The sequence below is a fragment of the Zootoca vivipara genome, chromosome 4 (assembly GCF_965207765.1).
Source record: "Zootoca vivipara chromosome 4, rZooViv2.hap1.1, whole genome shotgun sequence".
NCBI lineage: Eukaryota > Metazoa > Chordata > Lepidosauria > Squamata > Lacertidae > Zootoca > Zootoca vivipara.
Window position 1 is genome coordinate 84,055,844 of NC_142587.1, and position 20,135 is coordinate 84,075,978.

Below are 20,135 nucleotides of genomic sequence, written 5' to 3' on the forward strand. Positions count from 1 at the left end.
TCTTTGATCTTGTGCTACATCTTGCTGAGCTGGAGGAGGCTATTGCTGAGCTTAAGGTGATCAGCCCAGAAAGGATGAGATGGAAGAAAACTTGGGTCAAGAAACTTACCTGAAACATGCCTGAACGCCTGTCTTGGAGGGGGGGAAAGAGAAATGACCCCCCCCCCCTGCCTGGAGTGTGAGAAGCAGCAATGCTTACAAGGCCTTAGTCAAGCTGTGATGGTGCACTAGTTTGAAAAAAGATGGAAGAATTGCTGCTCCATGTGTCTAGCACCTCTGAGTGACCTTTGACAATGGAAAACTGTTTCTGGAGTTGCTTGTCCCACAACTTGTTCCCACACAGAACAAATTTTAGTTGTGAGTAAGAGGGGAATGGAAAAGGAACCTGTCCCCTATCATGTGCAAAATAAAAAAATTCCTTCAGTAGCACCTTAAAGACCAACTAAGTTTATATTTTGGTATGAGCTTTCGTGTGCATGCACACTTCTTCAGATACTATCATGTGGTTAGGGCAGCTGGGATAATGCTTTCGCTAGAGGGTTGGTGGAGTTTAGGTGCAGCAGTGTAGGATTAGGTAATGGTTAAGTTGTAGTTGATTTTAGTTTTGCTTATTGTTGTTCTGGGTAGAGTTTATTAATGATGTGATCATGACAGGTAGATTTATTTAAACCCAGACCTTCTCTCTCTCTCTCTCTCTCTCTCTCTCTCTCTCTCTCTCTCTCTCTCTCTCTCTCTCTCTCCGTGTGTGTGTGTGTGTGTGAGAGAGAGAGAGAGAGAGAGAGATTATTAAGGCTGAAGGGGCGTTCAAGGGAGTGGGAGGTGCAGCTCATTTGTCTGCCCCTTCACTCTCTTCTACTCAGCCAAGGTCCACTAGTGTGTAGGACTAGTGTAGTGTAGTGGTTAGAGTGTTGGATTAGGGCCTAGAAGGGCAGGGTTCAAATCCCCGCTGGGCCATGAAGCTCACTGGGTTACTTTGGACCGGTCACCAACTCTCACCTCAGGGTTGTTGTAAGGATAAAATGGGGAGGGAGAGAACCTTTGTAGCAACTTGAGCTCCTTGAAGGAAAGGCGGGATATAAATATAACAATAAAACAAATAGATAGTGAATGTGGGTTTGGCTGGACAAAAGCACTGGGAGCTTCAGGCGAGTCTTGTAGAGGATATGGGGTGGGTTCAGTTCCCTTTTGCAGTATCAGCTGTGCCCCTGCTGTATCTGTGTGCGGGACGCTTTTTTCCCTACTGGACTGAGAAGCTGCTTGGTGGGAGCTTCACATCAGTGTGCAAATGGATCCAGCGGTGTAGAGTAAACACCAGGCTGTGTATAAAAGAGTGGAGGGAGGAAGCGCATCATGAAAACAGTCCTGGCCTTGATTGGCAAGGTAAAAAAACGAAAGGCAGAGGAGAGAGGCCGCTCCTCAGGGGCCGCACTAATGTGTTTGCAGTGACATTAAAAGCAGGCATTACCTGTTCTAAGAGATTCTGAAGCCTCTCTATTTCACAATCTATTACGAATTTCTTTTCCTGTCTCCGGTCCAAGTCTTCTAAAAGCTGCCTGTAGCTTGCATCATTAAAATTCTCCACACATATGGCGCTGACTTGCCAGCTTTTTTCTCCTGCTGTTTCCATAATAGCTTGAAGTATTGAGTAACCTGAAAGAAAGGGACACAATACACTAATGACACAGTCCTTGCATTCTGTGGATCATAAGACTGTTTAATCAACATCAAGTTCCTTACGGAGCTGGTGAGGAGTTAAGATTTACAGTTACTATGTTGTGCTTTCTCTCCTCTCCTTATTATGTACACATACTGCGGCTGTCAATCCTTTAAAGACTCCTTAGTTCATTGTGTGGGCAATCCAGAGAAAGTCAGGCACACAAACCTAATTCCCACTGAAACCCGCAGGACCCAAAGGGCACTGTTACAGAAATAGTTACAGGTAGGTAGCCGTGTTGGTCTGGCATAGTCGAAACAAAATAAAATGTCTTCTTCTTCCAGTAGCACCTTAGAGACCAACTAAGTTTGTCAATGGTATGAGCTTTCGTGTGCATGTGAAAACTCATACCAATATGTGTGCATTTCATACCATTCAAGAAAGAAGATTCCACCTAAACATTAGGAAGAACTTCCTGACAGTAAGAGCTGTTCGGCAGTGGAATTTGCTCCCAAGGAGTGTGGTGGAGTCTCCTTCTTTGGAGGTCTTTAAGCAGAGGCTTGACAGGCATATGTCAAGAATGCTTTGATGGTGTTTCCTGCTTGGCAGGGGGTTGGACTGGATGGCCCTTGTGGTCTCTTCCAACTCTATGATTCATACCAATATACTCATACCATATCTAAAGAAGTGTGCATGCACACGAAAGCTCACACCAATGACAAACTTAGTTGGTCTCTAAGGTGCTACTGGAAGAATTTTTTTTAAAAAAACATTTTTTGTTACAGAAATGTTCTTTTGATTTCAGTGGGAGTTGGCACCCCTGATTTCACCTGCATTGCATCCTAAATCACAGGTAGCCTACCGATGTGTGTCCGGGCATAAAACTTTATCTGACCAAATTTTAGTCAATATGTAGTGAAAAAACAAGTTTCCATAGTTTGCTCACAATTCCCCTTGTAAGCAGGGGGGGGGGGGAGTGAGAGACCCCCACCTGTATTTTATATACATTTATAGTGTATTTTCTCTCCTGGAAAGACAGACCTCCGCTCTGCCACTCTGCCTTTGAGGGAGTTTAGAGGAATAACAGTTTATTCCTCTGCTCACTTTCTCCTCACCAATCGATGACCTCATTCCATCCAAGTGCATGTTCTTCATATCTGTGAAGTCCATGCCACTAAGTGACACCAACTTCATTTTACAGATCGTTCCAGGACCTGGACTAGTATTTGGAGAACAGAGTTGTCCTCAGGGGTACAGATATTCGCCATCCCCAATGCGCAGCTCAATCCTATAAATGTAATTTTATTCAGAAGTAAGTCTTATTAAAGTCAATGAAACTTACTCCGAGGTAAGCGTAAATCATACTATTAATAAAAAAGCCTCAACATCTGTATAACATTTTCAAGTGCCCAGGGACACTTCACGTACATTATCTAGTTGTACTGTAAATCTTACAGCAACCCTATAAAGTACTGTAATTCAGTATTATCATTTCTCATGCTGCATAGGAGTTCAGCCTGAATTCCTAAGTATTTCCCATATTTAAATAATGATTATAGCATCTCAATTTAGTGATATTTTGAGGATGTATTCCAATGGCAGCATTTCAGCTGGCTAAATACCATAAGTGATTTTAATGATCGAGGGGAAATTATGTTATATGTGACTCTCAAATTATACAGTGTACCTTTAGAAGATGCACAAAACTCTAATTCTCAGATTTAGGCAATGCTGGTTGCAGAATAAGACACTGTTTGCTACTTTCTTTATTTCTATAAAATTCCTCCTGTTGCGGAGGAATCTAAAAATGCCATATCATCTTTGGATAAAGGCCTTTCCCTCCTGGCACAGCTGCCTGAAGTACTCTTGTACGATTTTTGTGCACTTATTTATTTTGCTGCATCAAGCCATCTATCTTAAACCTGCTCATTAACAACTTAGTTTGCTAATATACCAAACGAACAGTTGATATCTTCCCCCCACACAATATGCACACTTGAAGCATCCATTGGCCATGTTCACACATAATGCTAAGCTAGACCATGACTTGCATGAATGTGCAAATGTATGGGTTCCAGGGGAGAACCCGCCCCCACCCCAAACTTTGCTTCTCTCTGGTTTTTTATCTCAGCATAGCATGACAGCTAAGCTAAACATTGGCCTAGCACAGGCATCCGCAAACTGCGGCCCTCCAGATGTTTTGGCCTACAACTCCCATGATCCCTAGCTAACAGGACCAGTGGTCGGGGAAGATGGGAATTGTAGTCTAAAACATCTGGAGGGCCGAAGTTTGGGGATGCCTGATCTAGTCCAACCCCCGACAATGGAGGAATATGCATCTGTCCCTTACAGGGACTGAACCTGCAACCTTGGTTTTATCAGCACAACACTCTAACCAACTGAACTATCCATCTACAACAGGCAACCCCAAACTTTGGCCCTCCAGATGTTTTGGACTACAATTCCCATCTTCCCTGACCACTGGTCCTGTTAGCTAGGGATCATGGGAGTTGTAGGCCAAAACATCTGGAGGGCCAAAGTTTGGGGATGCCTGGCCTAGCATGTCACCAGAACTCAGGCTCATGGTTAAGCTCTTTCCTCCTTAACCAAAAGGTGTAACCAAGGTTTTCTACAGTTTGTGGTTAAGGTTCAGACAACACACAAATCTAAAAATGACCAAAACAGTTCAAAAAATGGCATCTGAAGAAGTGTGCATGCACACGAAAGCTTATACCCAGAACACACTTAGCTGGTCTCTTATTTTGACTGCGTCACACCAACATGGCTACCTACCTGAATCTCAAAGAACCATGTGGGTGAGAGGATCCCAGAAAATGACAGGCCACTGGCTGTGATTGCACATAACATGAAACCATTATTTAGTGCTATGGAACAAGCCTGAGCAAAGCCTTGGTGGTCATAATACTCTTCTCCTCTCTCTTTGTCCCATGCTGCTAGGAGGAGAACTTCTGCCAGCAATTAGTTTCAGTTTCACAGAATCTTGTCGCTGCTTACAAACCAGAGATTGTGGTTTATAGCAAACCATGTGTTATAAAGCTGGCTTGGTTTGAAATGGACTAGAGTTTGTGATAAACTATGGCTCTGATTCATATGCAACAGCGAAGAAGCTTCTGCAAAAACAAAACTGAACATTGGCCAGGTCTTTTTTCTGACAGCACAGGATGAGGAGGAAGCGAGGGTTTGTCCCAGCTCATATATGTAGTGCCAAATCGTTATGTGCAAAATGGGCTATTTACTCAATGATGGGTCTGAGTAAAATATTTAACCCATATTTGTGCTATGTGTTATATAGTCATAAGATTAGTCATTAATAATATCACCATCATTATTATTTTAAAGAAATAAACAGGGATTACGCTTCTCTGGCTTAGGGGGAGATTTTGAGCTTTAATTAATTAATGTTTATAAAGGGTTTTGAGCTACATGAATACAAGGCATATTGAAACTGCTCCTCTTGTTCTCAGACGTAGTTAAAGCAGATGGATTATTAGCAATGGAATTAACCTGCCTTTCAATTGCAAAGCCCGTTTCGTTCCAAGTTCACGAGGCAAAAAACATTGTTAGAACTATTTGCTGCTGTTCGGCTTCCCTTTGTTATTTTTTATGCTTCTTTTATTCACTTAACCACCCCTGGCAAATTCTGAACTCCACAAATACTGGAATGTTCCTTTGAAAACAAAAACAAAAAGGTAATGTCTAATTAAGCCTCCAAATCAGAACTACGACAATGTATATTACTGGGCACAGCAGCATGGAAGAGGTAACTAAATGTTACGTGTGGTTCCACGTTGCATGCTCTTGTCTTGACGTTTCAACTCCCTCTCTTCTCAGGCTACTCATTCGCCCTACTTTGCACCCAGGGTGTTTATTGCTTGACTGGAACATGTCCTTGAACTCTGTTAATGCCTTTTGATTTTCCAGAAAGAGGACATAGAGGGGTGAGTGTGGAAACCGACCACCTAGCGTGGGCGCACTGAAGTATCACAGAATGCCCAGCATAAGCCTCTGCTGGTTCTCAGTTCCCTGTCATAAGCACAGCCATTTTTATAACTCCGTGCTCAGGAAATCTGATGGTCCCTAATTTAACAAGGGATGAAAGCCCAGCAATGCTGCTTTTTGCTACCGGCTTACTCCCTTGCAAACAGAGATGAGCAAAGGGTTCCTCAACCTTCTCCACTCAGAACCAACAGCAACAGAGGCTTAGGCAAAGGGTAGAAAAGCGCCATAGTTCAGTGGTACAATGTGTGATCTCCTTTGCCCTACTGGGCTGGAACCACCTGCTATGGTCAATGCATTGCTACTCTCCACTCTTTCTTGCCAATGCCTCATCATTCAGATCACAGGGTGGCATCAGGCCGCAAGTTCCCCTTGCCCCTGAAACCATTGGTTGCCATTTGCGAACAGGTATGTGGCAAGTTTTGCATTAAATGTTACTGGAGGAGAAGAAAAGGGACTCTTGATTTTAAACACTTGCCTTGTTCCAATGGCCTCAATTTTAGCCAGCAAAATTGGCTGAGCACGAGCCTCTGTGGATCCTCCAGGCAAAATGTTTTATAATGGTTTTCTACACATACTTCTGAGAACGCAAATATTTTAAAGCTTACAATCATTACAAGAACCCACAATCTCACCTCAAGTACATGAGTTAGATTACAGGTTAGCACTTCAGATCGTTTTACAAATGTAAATTTCTTGACATGACGGGTGAATATGTTTCCATAGTCAAGGTTAATTTTTAACCTGAAGTCGGGTTTTTTTTTTTTTTGCAGGGAAAGAATGAAGAATTCTTTTTAATTACTGCACAGTTATTCAGCTGCTTCTGTAGTTATATACTCCTTTTTTTTGTTCTGCTTCTCTATAATTATCTTTTCAAATCATGGCCAGATCCTTTCCAAATAATATATTCTTAGCCTCATTTCCTATTCACTTCCATATATAGCTCCGTAGTTAAAAGAACATCAGGATTTTATACATGCTCATGACTCACTGGTGGTGTTAACTTTGAATTGATCTTTGGTAGTGACCCAGTCAACATTTATTTAATCCTGTTTCTTGTCACAGATTTGCTTAGGTTCAGTGAGAGAGTCATTCAGAAAATCAGCTGGTCTTCTTTTCGAATTCAGACTTGGAACCTTGACTCCCATTAACAAATTATGGGAGACACGATGCTGGAATAGTCGGGTCCTTTTGCCTGATCTTCCTATATTTCTGACTTACAAATGCTTTATGAACAGGTGGCTCAGCCAGGAAGGAAGATAACAGGGCCAGCCAACAATGGCTAGTCAAAGATTTCTGGGAAAGTTCAACACATGACCACTCCATCCATTGTTTGTTCCAAGAATAAAATATTCAGAGACATACTGTCTCTCTTAACAGAGAAGTTCTATTTAGCAATCATGACTAATAGTGACTGATAAAAGTTATCTTCCACAAATTTATCCAACCCCCACTTTAAAGCTATCTAACTCAGCCATCAGAAACACCTTGTGGTAGTGAATTATATATGTCAATTATGCACTTTGTGACAAAGTACTTGCCTTGCCGGAACAGAATATACTGCCCATTAATTTCACTGGGTGACCTTGAATTCTAATACTATGAGAAAGAGAGGGAGGGAAAAGCTCTGTCTGCTTTCTCCATACCACATGCAGTTTTGCAAACCTTTATGGTGCTATTGATTGCATTCCTCCCCCAAACAAAGGCCTCAAAGGCTCCAGCCTTTCACCATAGCAAAGATACGGCAACCCCACTTTTCATTTTTGGTTTGCCCTTTCGCTCCTGCAACACCCACTTTGCACATTGGACATTCCAGGTTCGATCTCTGGCATCTCTAGATAGGGCTGGGAAACATCTTGCTTAAAACCCTGCTGCCGGTTAATGTAGACCAGCCTTCCTCAAAATGTTGTCCCCCCAGATGCTGCTGGACTCCAACTCCCATCATTCCTGAGTGTTGTTCATGCTGGTTGGGGATTATGGGAGTCAGGAGAGCAACAGGTTAGAGAAGTCTGGTGTGGTCAATACCATATTAGGTGGACGAATGGTCTAAACATAAGGTGATCTGTATGTGGCTTAACCTGCAGACATTTTGAAAGGCATTACTGCTCTATTTTTAAGATCCTGGGTTTTCCCCTCTAGTTACTTATGGTTGATTCAAACCCCATCACTCTGTAAGTGTTGTCTCACTGTGTGTCACTATTCTGAATCCCTCCCTGCTTCACAGGAGTTTTACTGCAACCTGCTCTGTGGCCCAGCAGACAAGAGACAAAGCCCATCCCAAGGCACAAAGGGACGCAAACATTACACAACGTTACGGTCAAATCAATATAAAGGGACTCACATCTTCCACTGCTCAGTAGTGTGACTACTACCAAATTAATGAACAGTCCTGAAGTCTAGTCAATTTTTATACCTTTGTTTTCCTTTATTATAAAACACGCCAGCAAGGAGTCTTCTTTTTTTACAAAGCATACTAATGGTGTGGGGAAATAGCTTAACTTTAGGACCCATTACACTGAAGTGGCGTAAGAAATTGACAAAAACAATAGAAGGAAAGGAAGAACGTTTATTTTCCTACTGCAAAGGTTTCTAAGAAGTAGTTAGTAGGGGGTGTGAGCAAGGAAGTTGGAGGATGACCAGGGCTGGAGTTAGGTTTGATGAAGCCCTAAGCTACTGAAGGTAATGGGGCCCTTTATATGTCACAGTTTTTTGTGTTGAATATATGCTATGGTAATTTATGGACCTAATAGGTATCTAAAGCCATTTGCACATAACAAACTATGTATTTTATCAAAGTAATTGTTTAACTGAAATACAATTAAGAAGTATCCAGGTTTTTTTCCTTTAATTTTTTGCCCCCCCCCCAAGAGTGGGGTCCCAAGCTATAGCTTGTTTAGCTTATATGTAAATCCGGCACTGGGGGTGACCCTCAACATTCTTCTAACATTGTGTATCCCATCAAATGCCAACAGTGCCCTTCAGCTCTCTATATTGGACAAGCAGACTAAACCCTACGGCAAAGGATAAATGGACATAAATCTGACATCAGGAATCACAAGACAGAGAAACCAGTAGGAAAAGACTTCAATCTTCCAGGACATTCTATACAAGATCTCAAAGTAGCTGTCATATTACAAAAGAATTTCAGAAATAGACTGGAAAGAGAAGTTGCTGAATTGCAACTTATTACCAAACTTAAAACCATGGAGAGACCTGGTCTGAATTGGATTCCTATCTCATTATACATGATGAAGCTATTTTTAGCCATCTCACCCCTTGCTTTTCCCTGTAAGACCAACTGCAGCCATTAACAGTCGTCAACAGGTTTACCACACCTATCAGCCAATCACCCATTCCCACCACCCTTCTGAGTAATACCCCTCCCCACCCTCTCACTATATATAAGGGTCTGCTGAGTTCTGTTTCAGTGTATCTGAAGAAGTGTGCATGCACACGAAAGCTCATACCAAAAACAAACTTAGTTGGTCTCTAAGGTGCTACTGGAAGGATTTTTTTTTTAATTATAACCCTAGCCAGCTTGGCCAGTGTTCAGGCACAATGGGAAAAGTAGCCTCAGAACATCTGGTGGGCTGCAGGCAGTTGCATAGCACGGGTTGCCAGCACCCGGGGCTGCATGGAAGGGACGGGAGGGAGGGAAACGTATGGAGTGCACATGCCCATTCAACTGCCTAACTGCATCCATGCCACCCAGGAGAGTGCAGCCTCGGAGATAAGAAAAGAAGAGTCATTCCATTGTCTGGAGAGGTCCCTTCCTGGTTTGTATGGAGAAGCTGTTTTCAAACGGAGCCACACGACAGAAGCACGCAGCTCTATTGAGGCAACACCAGGTGTTGAAATGTGTCCCTAAACAATTTTGTGCACGCTCCTCTGCCCCCCCCTCTCCCCACACTACGCCACTGACTGCAGGTCCCCCCCCCCTGCATGGAACATTGGCCCACAGTGCAAAATCTGAGACTTGGACGCAGAGTGAAGGTGAAGCAGTCACGTGATCACCGCACCAGAATCCCCAGACCCAGAAACTCTACCTTCAACATCTTCAAGCTGTTGCATGAGTGGCCCAAAGACCCCCTTGGCATGCTCAGTACAAAAGTGAAGCGGTTCTGGCCTTGCAAGCTCCCACCTGGGAATGTTGTTTTGAATCAGCCGCCGGAAGAGAAGGATGTAAAAGTGTAGTTAAACAAACAAGTTAGAAGGCCACAGAATTTAACCTACTTTTCGGGATCACTGTTCCTCGGGGATAGCAGAAAAGGAGCAAAGTGTAAGCACATTTGCTAAGCTGAAGTAATTATGAGCACAGGTACCGCAGCATGAATGTGTGCGAGAGAGATTCTGCTCATTCCTCATGAGTGGCTGTGTTGGACCTCCGTGCTTCTAACATAAAAGTGTGCAGGAATAGAAGAAATACGCGTGATGGACCTAGACAGACCAAGGTGTTCCAGGTATATATGTATATTGGACGACATTTCTCCAGTTCCTTTATTTATTTATAGTTCCTTTTCTGTTACAAGGAATCAAAGCAATTTGCTGTTAAAAACAAAATACGGTAAGCAATACGCTAAGAAGCAAAGCAGCTAAAAAAGTAGCTCCCCTTAAACAAAGCACCATCAATGATGGGGATATGGGATTTGCACACAGAAAGTCCCTGGTTCAACCTGTGACCTCTCCAAGCAGGGTAAGAAATCTCTCCTGCCTGAAGCCCTGGGGAATTGCTACCAGTCAGGCTAGACTATTAGGAGCAAGGACTGCTAAAGCTATGGGGAGCGTGGTTTGCACAACTACTTTTGTGCCTATTCATAGATAAAGTAATCTTTGGACTGAGGCTCTCCTGGCTTGGTTCATGTCTCCCCTCTTAGCTTTTATACTACAAGCTCACTACATTAAGAGTCTCCCTTCTGTCCCTATGCTGCATGTACAGATAAGCTGATACGTACATTTATGCATCAAGCAATAATGCAACCGTTGCAGTGTTCTTTGATGGATTAATTCTGAAAAGCCCCTGCTTCACTGAATTATTCATTCCCGTTACACTGTGCAATAGAACTGAACATCTAACTGGCAAATATGTTTCCTGCCTAAGACAATGATATCATTCTCACAGACAACTTACCGTTGGCAATCTTCTTCAAAAATTCCAGCAATCAATTACCTATGTTATAGTTAGGATTCCAATAACTCTCAGCGAAAGCATTTATTCTGTTAGCACCCCCTTCCATAAGGACATTTGCCTGTTTTCATTCAGTATCCCATTCTCATCACCCCCTCAGCCCCACCCCCAATGCATTAGCAGGACTTTGGTACTTAATCTGCCAGAAATGACACAGCCTACTTGTGCAAGAAAGAACCAGCTATGTTTGGGTTATGTACAAGCTAGGCAAAACAAACGGCTTCTTATACCAGTAAATCATCTGACTATCTTCCAAGGGTACCTGTTTATGGTACGCTTAGGCCTTAGGCCCCTGTGCTTCTTTTACTAGCAAAATACAATATGCCCACCTTAGAAAATTGGAACATGGATTGCATGTTTTCACTGTTTGTCTTGAACTTCAAAGTTCTGAATACTCTTCTTTTTTAGGATATATGCAGCAGCAGCAGCAACAAGGGACATTATTGCCACATAAATAAGCAGCACATATCATAATTGTGTTTATGCACTGGAAAAATCAATAAAACTTCTTATTTAAAAATATTCTGTGCTCCTTCCTATGAAGTTAGACAACACTGCAAGAGACTGGTTACTAGTTAACTCTGTTTGCCAAATGACATGAAGGATTTAAATACTTAGGTATTAACCTCACTGCTGACATAAGACAAGTGGGATGTAGAAACTACAGGGGACTGTACTATAAGGGCATTCAACAAGAACTTACGAAATGGCAACATCCCAGCTGGGCAAGTAGCCATAGTCAAAATGTCAGTGTTACCTAAATTATTTTTCTTTCTTTCAAGTTTTGCCTATTCCCATCCCAATACTTCAGGATAAACAACAGAACTCTCTATAGAGATAGAACGAAATGAGGGGTGGGAATGCCTGACTTAATGTTATATTGCGCTGCTTTTCACATAAAATCCACAATCTCATTGGTCAGGGGAAGGACAGACTAACAAAATGAATTTCAGAAGGGACAAATGTAAGGTTCTGCACTTAGGCAGGGATAATCAGCTGCACAGATATAAGTACATGTGAAAAGGATCTAGGGGACTTTGTAGACCACAGGCTGAACATGAATCAACAGTGTGATGCAGCAGCAAAAACAGTGAATGCTTTTCTAGGCTACATCAACAGAAGTCTAGTGCCCAGATCAAGGGAAGTAATAGTACCACTCTATTCTGCCTTGGTCAAACCACACCTGGAGTCTTGTGTCCAGCATGGGCAAACTTTGGGAATCTTTCATAATATGGCATCCTGTGCAAGGTCAAAATCTGACAGCCCCAAATGGATCTTCTCAATTTTGCGCCGTCTTGCCTCGGAGCTGGTCCTTTCTTGACCAAAGTGGAGTCTTCTTACAGCCCAGAGACAAAAGGTTTGTAAGAGATCCCAATACTGAGCTAGATGGACCAATGGTCTGACACAGGATAAGACAGCTTCCTGTGATTTTTCTGGACCCTGTGTTGTGAAACCTGAATAACTACTGTAGAGCTCTGCTACAGAGACTTAACAGTCCAAGGCATTTGACATCAGACAATTCTCTTTTCCTATTCTCTTCCTTGTCCTGGTTTTCTGAAATACGAAGATAAGAGCACATACTTTTGAGAGTCCCCCCCCCACCCCACATTTTATTTTATTTAAAGCTGTAGTCAGGCCTCTCTGCTGCTGGATTCATGATTAAAACTCCTAACAATGTCTGTTTCTGTTTCCACTGCAGATGTACTGCAGCACATTCCTGCCCTCCTCTCTCTTTTCATTTCTGAGGCTTCCCGACAGTCATGGGAATCACACTGTGAAGGTGAGCTATCAGACTAGAGAGTGACAAAGCCTGGTGGAAACCCGAGAAGACCCTGAGGACAGAGGCACGGTGGCAGAGATATCCACTCTCATTGTTTCACACGCATTTTGCTATTTATTCTTCTCAGACAGAATAATCCTTTCTACTTCATTATGTTTGGAATTTGAACTGAAACTACTGGATCAAAGAACCTTACTTTGCTCACTGGAAAAAAGGGGGGGTTTAGGATGAATAAACTGCCTGCTTTTGAAGGCAAGCAGTGAAATGACATTATTTCCATGCAGTATGTAGTATGGAAACAGTTTACTGTGCTTAAGAGGAAAGGAGAATTGGAGGCTGGATGCATGGGTTGGCATACCAAGTATTACTGGGTTTTAGGGAGTGCCCCCAGGGTTCATATGTGGGCCTGAGCACGTTCATTAATGGCATTCGTAACCCACCTTTCACCAACTGCTCATAGGGTGGGAACAATGCAATGCATCAAAATTAAAATAAACAAGCTCAGCAAATGACAAACAGTTCAAACTGGACAGATTGAAGGATACTGACAAACTGGGACGTGCCCAGAGGAGGGCAACCAAAATGGTCAAAGGCCTGGAAACGATGCCTTGAGGAACGGCTTAGGGAGCTGGGTATGTTTAGCCTGGAGAAGAGAAGGTTAAGGGGTGATATGGTGATATGATAGCCATGTTCAAAAATATGAAAGGATGTCATATGGAGGAGGGAGAAAGATTGTTTTCTGCTGCTCCAGAGAAGCGGACACGGAGCAATGGATTCAAACTACAAGAAAGAAGATCCCACCTAAACATTAGGAAGAACTTCCTGACAGTAAGAGCTGTTCAGCAGTGGAATTTGCTACCAAGGAGTGTGGTGGAGTCTCCTTCTTTGGAGGTCTTTAAGCAGAGGCTTGACAGGCATATGTCAAGAATGCTTTGATGGTGTTTCCTGCTTGGCAGGGGGTTGGACTGGATGACCCTTGTGGTCTCTTCCAACTCTATGATTCTATGATTGTTGCAGTTCCCACACCTTCACAAAGACCTGGACAGCACCAGAGTGTTGAAGACCGCTGTAACATAGCTGTCAAGTTTTCCCTTTTCTCGTGAGCCTATTCAGCATAAGGGAATTTCCCTTAAAAAGGGGGTGAACTTGACAGCTATGGGCTGTAACCTGTTGTTTGAAGTGTTTGCACAGTGGTCGGTTCATATGAAAGAAAAGAAAATATTATGCACTAAGAAACCATGAGAACTGAGCCCAGTTCTTTAAGATGTACTAGCAACTGGCATCACTCAGGGATTCTAAGAAACCAAACAATCAGTGCAGTTCTGAAAGGTTGAGTTTGCTGTCTTGATTCAAAGCTGTGTCCCATTGTCCCCCCAAAATAGATGAATACCTGCTCCCACATGCACCACCAGGGCCTGCATAATGCCACCCCACCCCGTTCTGCCCCCCACCCCATTTTGTGATGTTTTCGTGTCACTTCCAGGTTCAGCGTGATGCACGCATGCACAATCACACGCATATTGGGCGAGCCTAAAATGGTCACTGCCTGCAGTTCATGAGAGCTCAAAACCAAATGTCCTTCTCAGAAGGTATCTGTCTCTGAATAACAGACACAAGTGGGGAAGAGTGCTGTTGCACTGATGTGCTGCTTGTGGGCTTCCAACAGGCATCTGGTTAATCACTGTGAGAACTGATCTAGGAAGGCCATTCTTAAGTTGTACATGGCATGTAATACCCCCTTGCTGATGTTAACAGGCAAGCCGGGAGCAGCCCTCGCTACAGTTTCATGAGCTTCATAGGAACATAAGATATTGGCATATTGATATGCCCCATACCACACACAAAAATACCACTCTCTGTGTTGGGCTATATGTCCCCTAGGCACGGTCTGCTCAGAATACATACAACAGATTAAAAGCTGAGAGTCTCACATTACCAATGAATGCTGCTGAAAATTCCACAGGCGGAATGCAAAATGCCAGGGGTTGATCTTAAACCCAGCACTCTAAGGTTCCTGACCTTTAAATTTGATTGTTTTGTAACACTTTCCAATTGCTAATATCATCCATTTAATATACCAAACCCCATCTGACAGACTGAATGTTTCTAGCATGCACATCTAGCTACAGAGGATTTATTTGAAGGCAAAAGAAAGAGAAAATCTTGACGTGTCAAGCAACTTTTGTCTGTCTTCAAAATCGCTGATAACGATCACTTAGCCTCTTGATCTCCTTGATCTTTGATAAGTTAAGTAGACGGAGCTCTTGAAGGTTCCCTTTCCGAACCATCTTTTTCTGGCTTTACATAATATATTCCCCAGCCCCCCCCCCCGAATGCTTTCCAACCATTCACTAGAGACCCACAGCCAAACATTTATTCAGCACTACAGAACTACAAAACTTACTTTTAAACATCTGGCTATTTACTTCAAAACAGCATGTGACATTCAGCTCAGTCTTTTGGACAGGCAAACTCAGCCCTCCAGATGTTTTGGGGCTACAACTCCCATCATCCCTGACCACTGGTCCTGTTATCATCCAAAATGTTATAAAGACATTGAGCCTGCATAGCTCAGTTGGTTAGAGAATGGTGCTGATAATGCCAAGGTTGCAGGTCTCATCCCCATATGAGACAGCTGCATATTCCTGCATTGCAGGGGGTTGGACTAGATGATCCTCAGGGTTCCTTAAAAGGTAAAGGTAAAGGGACCCCTGACCATTAGGTCCAGTCGTGACTGACTCTGGGGTTGTGGCGCTGATCTTGCGTTATTGGCCGAGGGAGCCGGCGTACAGCTTCCAGGTCATGTGGCCAGCATGACAAAGCCGCTTCTGGCGAACCAGAGCCGCGCACGGAAACACCGTTTACCTTCCCGCCGGAGCGGTACCTATTTATCTACTTGCACTTTGACGTGCTTTCGAACTGCTAGGTTGGCAGGAGCTGGGACCGAGCAACAGGAGCTCACTCTGTCGCAGGGATGAGCGAGATGAGCATCGCCACCCCAGAGTCTTCCGTGACTGGACCTAATGGTCAGGGGTCCCTTTACCTTTTCTCAGATGAAAGTCCATTGAGTTGAACATGACTTGCTCCCCAGAAAATGTGTATAGCAGGGATGGGAAGCTCCCAGCCTGCAGGAAGACAGACAAATTATAAGCTGTCTGCACACACACACACACACACACACACACACACACACACACCAGCTGCTGAGGTGGGAGGGAAGAGGACTTTGATGTTGTGCAAAGTGTGCAATTGCCTATTCCTCCCCTGCAAAGGAGTGCGACAAGTTCAAAGGAAAGAGGCATGTGTTCTTTATACTACGCAAAAAGTAGTCTATGCATTTTGCAATTGCACGCATTCAATTTTCAGGATGCAATAGTGTGTTGAAGCTTGAGACTTTAAATAGTTGTTACGCAGGGCTTGCAGCTCCATTGTGCATTGACCTTATTTGCACTCTCCTGATGGATTCCTGAGTTCTTTTTGCCTTTTGCACAGTCAAGAAAGCTAAGGGATGTAGAGGGTGGTTTTTTAAAAAAGTCTATGAAGAAAGTGAAAGGCTCAAGTGGAGTTATTAAGAATGAAATATATGTCATGAGGAAATAAGTCTGTGTGGATCTTTGGCTGTATGAACACATGTGTGGTTCATACCCACCACTTGCATCTTTCCATGTGGATGATATGACCTTTGACTTGAAAAAGGCCCCCAATCCCTTGTGTACCGGATTTCAGCTTAACCTCTTAAAAACTAGTGAAGGAAAGGGAAGACGGGAGGGAGGCATCAGATGCATAAACAAAGAGGGGGGAGACTCCAAAGGTGCACAGCACAGAAGATAATTCATTGGACAATTCTTCTTCAGGGAGGGCTCTCACCCAGTTATTTCAAAGAGCTCTAAAGCTTCTTCCACATCATGTCATTTTAAATTATTTTCCATGGATCTCGGAGAATCCCTCACCTTTTCTTCCATAAAACCAACCAAAGTGAAAAACCCATTATTTCTGAATGTTATTTGTGTGGATACTGTTGACCCTGGGGGGGGGGGTTATACATAAAAGGCTTATTTGAATGTAGTGTATGCAAAGTATAGCCATTGTAGCTAGTAGTTATTATTCATCTTATTCCCTACTACGGTAGCTGTTCCCAGCCACATGTTGCTGTGGCTCAGTCTGTTAAATGGGAAAGTAACTCCCACACCCATGCACATTGTGGAAAGTCCCCCCACCCCGTCCTGACCCATTCATCCTCCCCAAACCCATGGCCCCCAAACCCATCAGCGCCCCCGTTCCCCACCCCAGCCGCATGACATCACAACATCCCTCTCTCTGGTCCCCCCACCACGTGACGTTATAATTCTCCCGCGTGACGGCATTCGCCACCTGACCCCTCTTTCTTGCATACCCCATGTGCATCTTGGGGAAGGCCAGGCTAGTTCCCCTTCCCCCGGCGGGTCCCAGTGGATGAAGGGACAGGATCCGACCCCCGCCCTCCCCGCCCGCCAGACATCCACTCCCAGCAGACTCTGCGCGCTCACACATTTATATTCAGTAGGTTACTATGTTTTCTGTGATGTCACAGATAGTCTTTAGCCAATGGCAGCAGCTGAGGCCTGAGATTATGATGCAGCATCCTCAGCTGTGTTGCTTTAACATCCAGCAGATGGCGCTGGTTTTCTAAAAAAGCATGTTTTTACCTGTTGCAGGTGTGACATCTATATAATCTATGTATATAAAAACACTCACATATGTGAATGCAACGTTGTGTCAAAATTTCAAAGCAATCGGTCAAGTACTTTTGGGAAGCATAGATTAGTAACAAATGGACAGTTACATTTTTATTTCTATAGATAAAATAAAATTTTGTCTCATCCATTTTAAAGGGTATAACATACCACATGGTTCAATGTCACCAGGATGGGGCAGATGAGAGGTTCATATAGGGTAGAAAGGCTAAGATTATCTTTCAGAGAAACCACAGCATGGATAGTGCTTAGACATGCAAGTTGTCCTACAAGAATTAAAAGCATAAATGTGATGAAAGAGGGTCTACTATGCATGACTGGGCTGGAAATACTTGAGAGAGCCTAATTTCTTACATGTTAGATCTAAGCACAGCAAAAAGCTACTTGTACAGCTATCCACATTTTTTAGCAAATACGTGGAATTCACTTCTGATTAATTAAGTGCAAATTGCTAAGGATTGAAGTATAATTGGCCCACAACAGCCAGGTGCGGATTATAGCTAAATCACGGTGGATAGGCTGTTTAACTCACATATTTGACGGAACCCACTGAGCATTTATTGGCAAGCCATACTACAGACGTTAGGATGCATGTTAACAGGTACCAATCATGCCTCAGAAGAAGAAAAAATGAACCTGCATTTATGTTACTTTCGCTTTGCAGTGCATTCCACCATGATCTAATATAACTTACCATTTGCTTAGCTATTATGTATATTTCTTTATTAAGCTATAATAAAGTGTAGTCCAAAGGAGAAAATAAAAGTGGGGTGGGGGGAGCTACATGACTAGGCAAAAAAGAAGATCTAGCCTGTGCCCCGGGACTTAAAACACATCTGAACCTTCTATCACTTATTTATTTGTTTACTTTTAAAATAAAACACAAAAAGCAAACTTTGAACTATTTTTCTTCAACATAATACAATACTGTACATCAAATCCTTAATTAATTAAAACACATACAAATTTAAAAAGTTTGGTTGAACAAAATTATTTTAGCCCAGTGCAGAAAAAAGACTGCAGCATGGGCCACAGGAGACATTCTGGGTTTCAAACTGCTCAAAAGTCTCCTGGCAGCATTTGATGGTGGTTTTTAAGGGGATGTGGATCCAGTGTTTTTGCACCATGACATTGTTGTACTTTTTATGGTTCAGAAAATGGAGGTGATTGTGATTGGTGCTGTGAAGGTGGTTTGGGGTGTAAAGGCCTGTGGGCACTCAGGGAAGTGCCACCCCCCCCCGGGACTGTGTTGAATACCCCAGAGCTACATGATGTGAATTAATAGGAAGCATACAAGATTGTGTAAGCGATGAAAAATAATTGTAGGGTCATTCAATAAGATTCTTATACAGTGGTATCCCGGGTTACAAACGCTTCGGGTTACAAACTCCGCTAACCCGGAAGTAGTTCCTCGGGTTACGAACTTTGCCCCAGGATGAGAACGGAAATTGCAATTGCATACTGGTGGCGCGGCGACAGCAGGAGGCCCCATTAGCGAAAGCGCGCCTCAGGTTAAGAACGGTTTCGGGTTAAGAATGGACCTCCGGAACTAATTAAGTTTGTAACCCAATGTACCACTGTATTAATTGTCACTTTAATTTTAGTTATGTGATATTACTTTAAGTGCAATGATAAACCAGAGAAGGGCCTTTTCACTGGTGGCACCCATGTTGTGAAATGCCCTCACTGTTGAAATAGGAGAGGCTTCATCAGTATCGGCATTCTGCCGGCTCCTGTGTAGGCAAGCATTCCCTTGCAGCTGAACTTCTGATCTTACTGTTTAAACTATTTTTTAAAAACTGTTTTAATTGTCCTGCTTTTTAACTGACTAATTGTTTTGTATATTTTAATTATTTCTTAATGCCCTGATGAAACCATTATTGTGTTTTTTAATTATGAATCGATTTTATAGTTATAAACTGCTTAGAAGCCATTTTGGCATATAAACTGTATACGGTATACATTAAATAATAACAACTTACAGAATGCATTTTCTCAAAGTGTATTTTATATTAATATGGATATATTTGAGTTGCATTGTGTCTTCTGTTTCTAATCAAATGATTTGGAAGGTTGACCATATTCAAGCTTCCACTTCTTTGTCCTTATGCAGAATCCTCCAGTTAACAACACACATTCTCTGCAACGTTTTAACCTGTATTTGTTATTTGTGGATAGTATTCTTCATGTGAAACATGAGGTTAGTGTAACTGCTAATAACTGTCTCTGCTTAGAAAACTAAGAAGTGTTATGTTTTCATATTAACACTACTTAAGCAAACAAGATTCAAACAAATTTATTTTCTTAACTTCAGCGTGTTTGGTAGTAAATAATATATTAAAAACATATCCTGGATTAAAACGCACACACACACTCCAAATTAAAAATTCAATGAAGTATGTAAATAATTTAACATAGCTGGGTGTTTTAGATCTCATGTAATAATAATCTACTACCAAATCTTGCAGGAAAGAGGATCAGTCAAATGCAGGCAATTCTCCAGTGGCCTGATTATTTCTGGAGTGTGATACTCCCCACAGCAGTTCTTTACAATAGTCCCACACGTTGGTTTTTTTAAAAGTATGAGCTAAGCAAAAAGAGGAAAAATATATATAGTCTAAACAGCATGGTTGCACACTATATTATGAACACATGACTGTGGGTTTTTATTCAATTAATATTCTAGTCCTTATTAAGCATGTATGGCACATAGAACACACTGCAAAATTGCACCCTGGCCATATGGTCTAAGGAGTTCATAAGAAC

At 42.6% G+C, this 20,135-nt stretch overlaps 1 protein-coding gene across 5 annotated transcripts in view; it reads right to left on the bottom strand.

Moving 5' to 3' along the window:
• The window catches only part of GRIA4 (glutamate ionotropic receptor AMPA type subunit 4), a 230,668-nt gene that overhangs the window by 74,705 nt on the left and 135,828 nt on the right, over positions 1-20,135 (bottom strand). For 4 of the 5 annotated variants that reach the window (XR_015949708.1, XM_060273856.2, XM_060273855.2 and 1 more), the window contains exon 4: positions 1,466-1,650. Coding sequence is in view for 4 of the 5 variants with exons in the window: in XM_060273856.2 (XP_060129839.2) it covers positions 1,466-1,650 (185 nt within the window). In the remaining variant the exon portion in view is untranslated. Of the gene's footprint in view, positions 1-1,465; positions 1,651-10,799; positions 10,925-20,135 lie in introns of those variants that run through there. The other variant, XM_088668343.1, reaches the window with a different exon arrangement.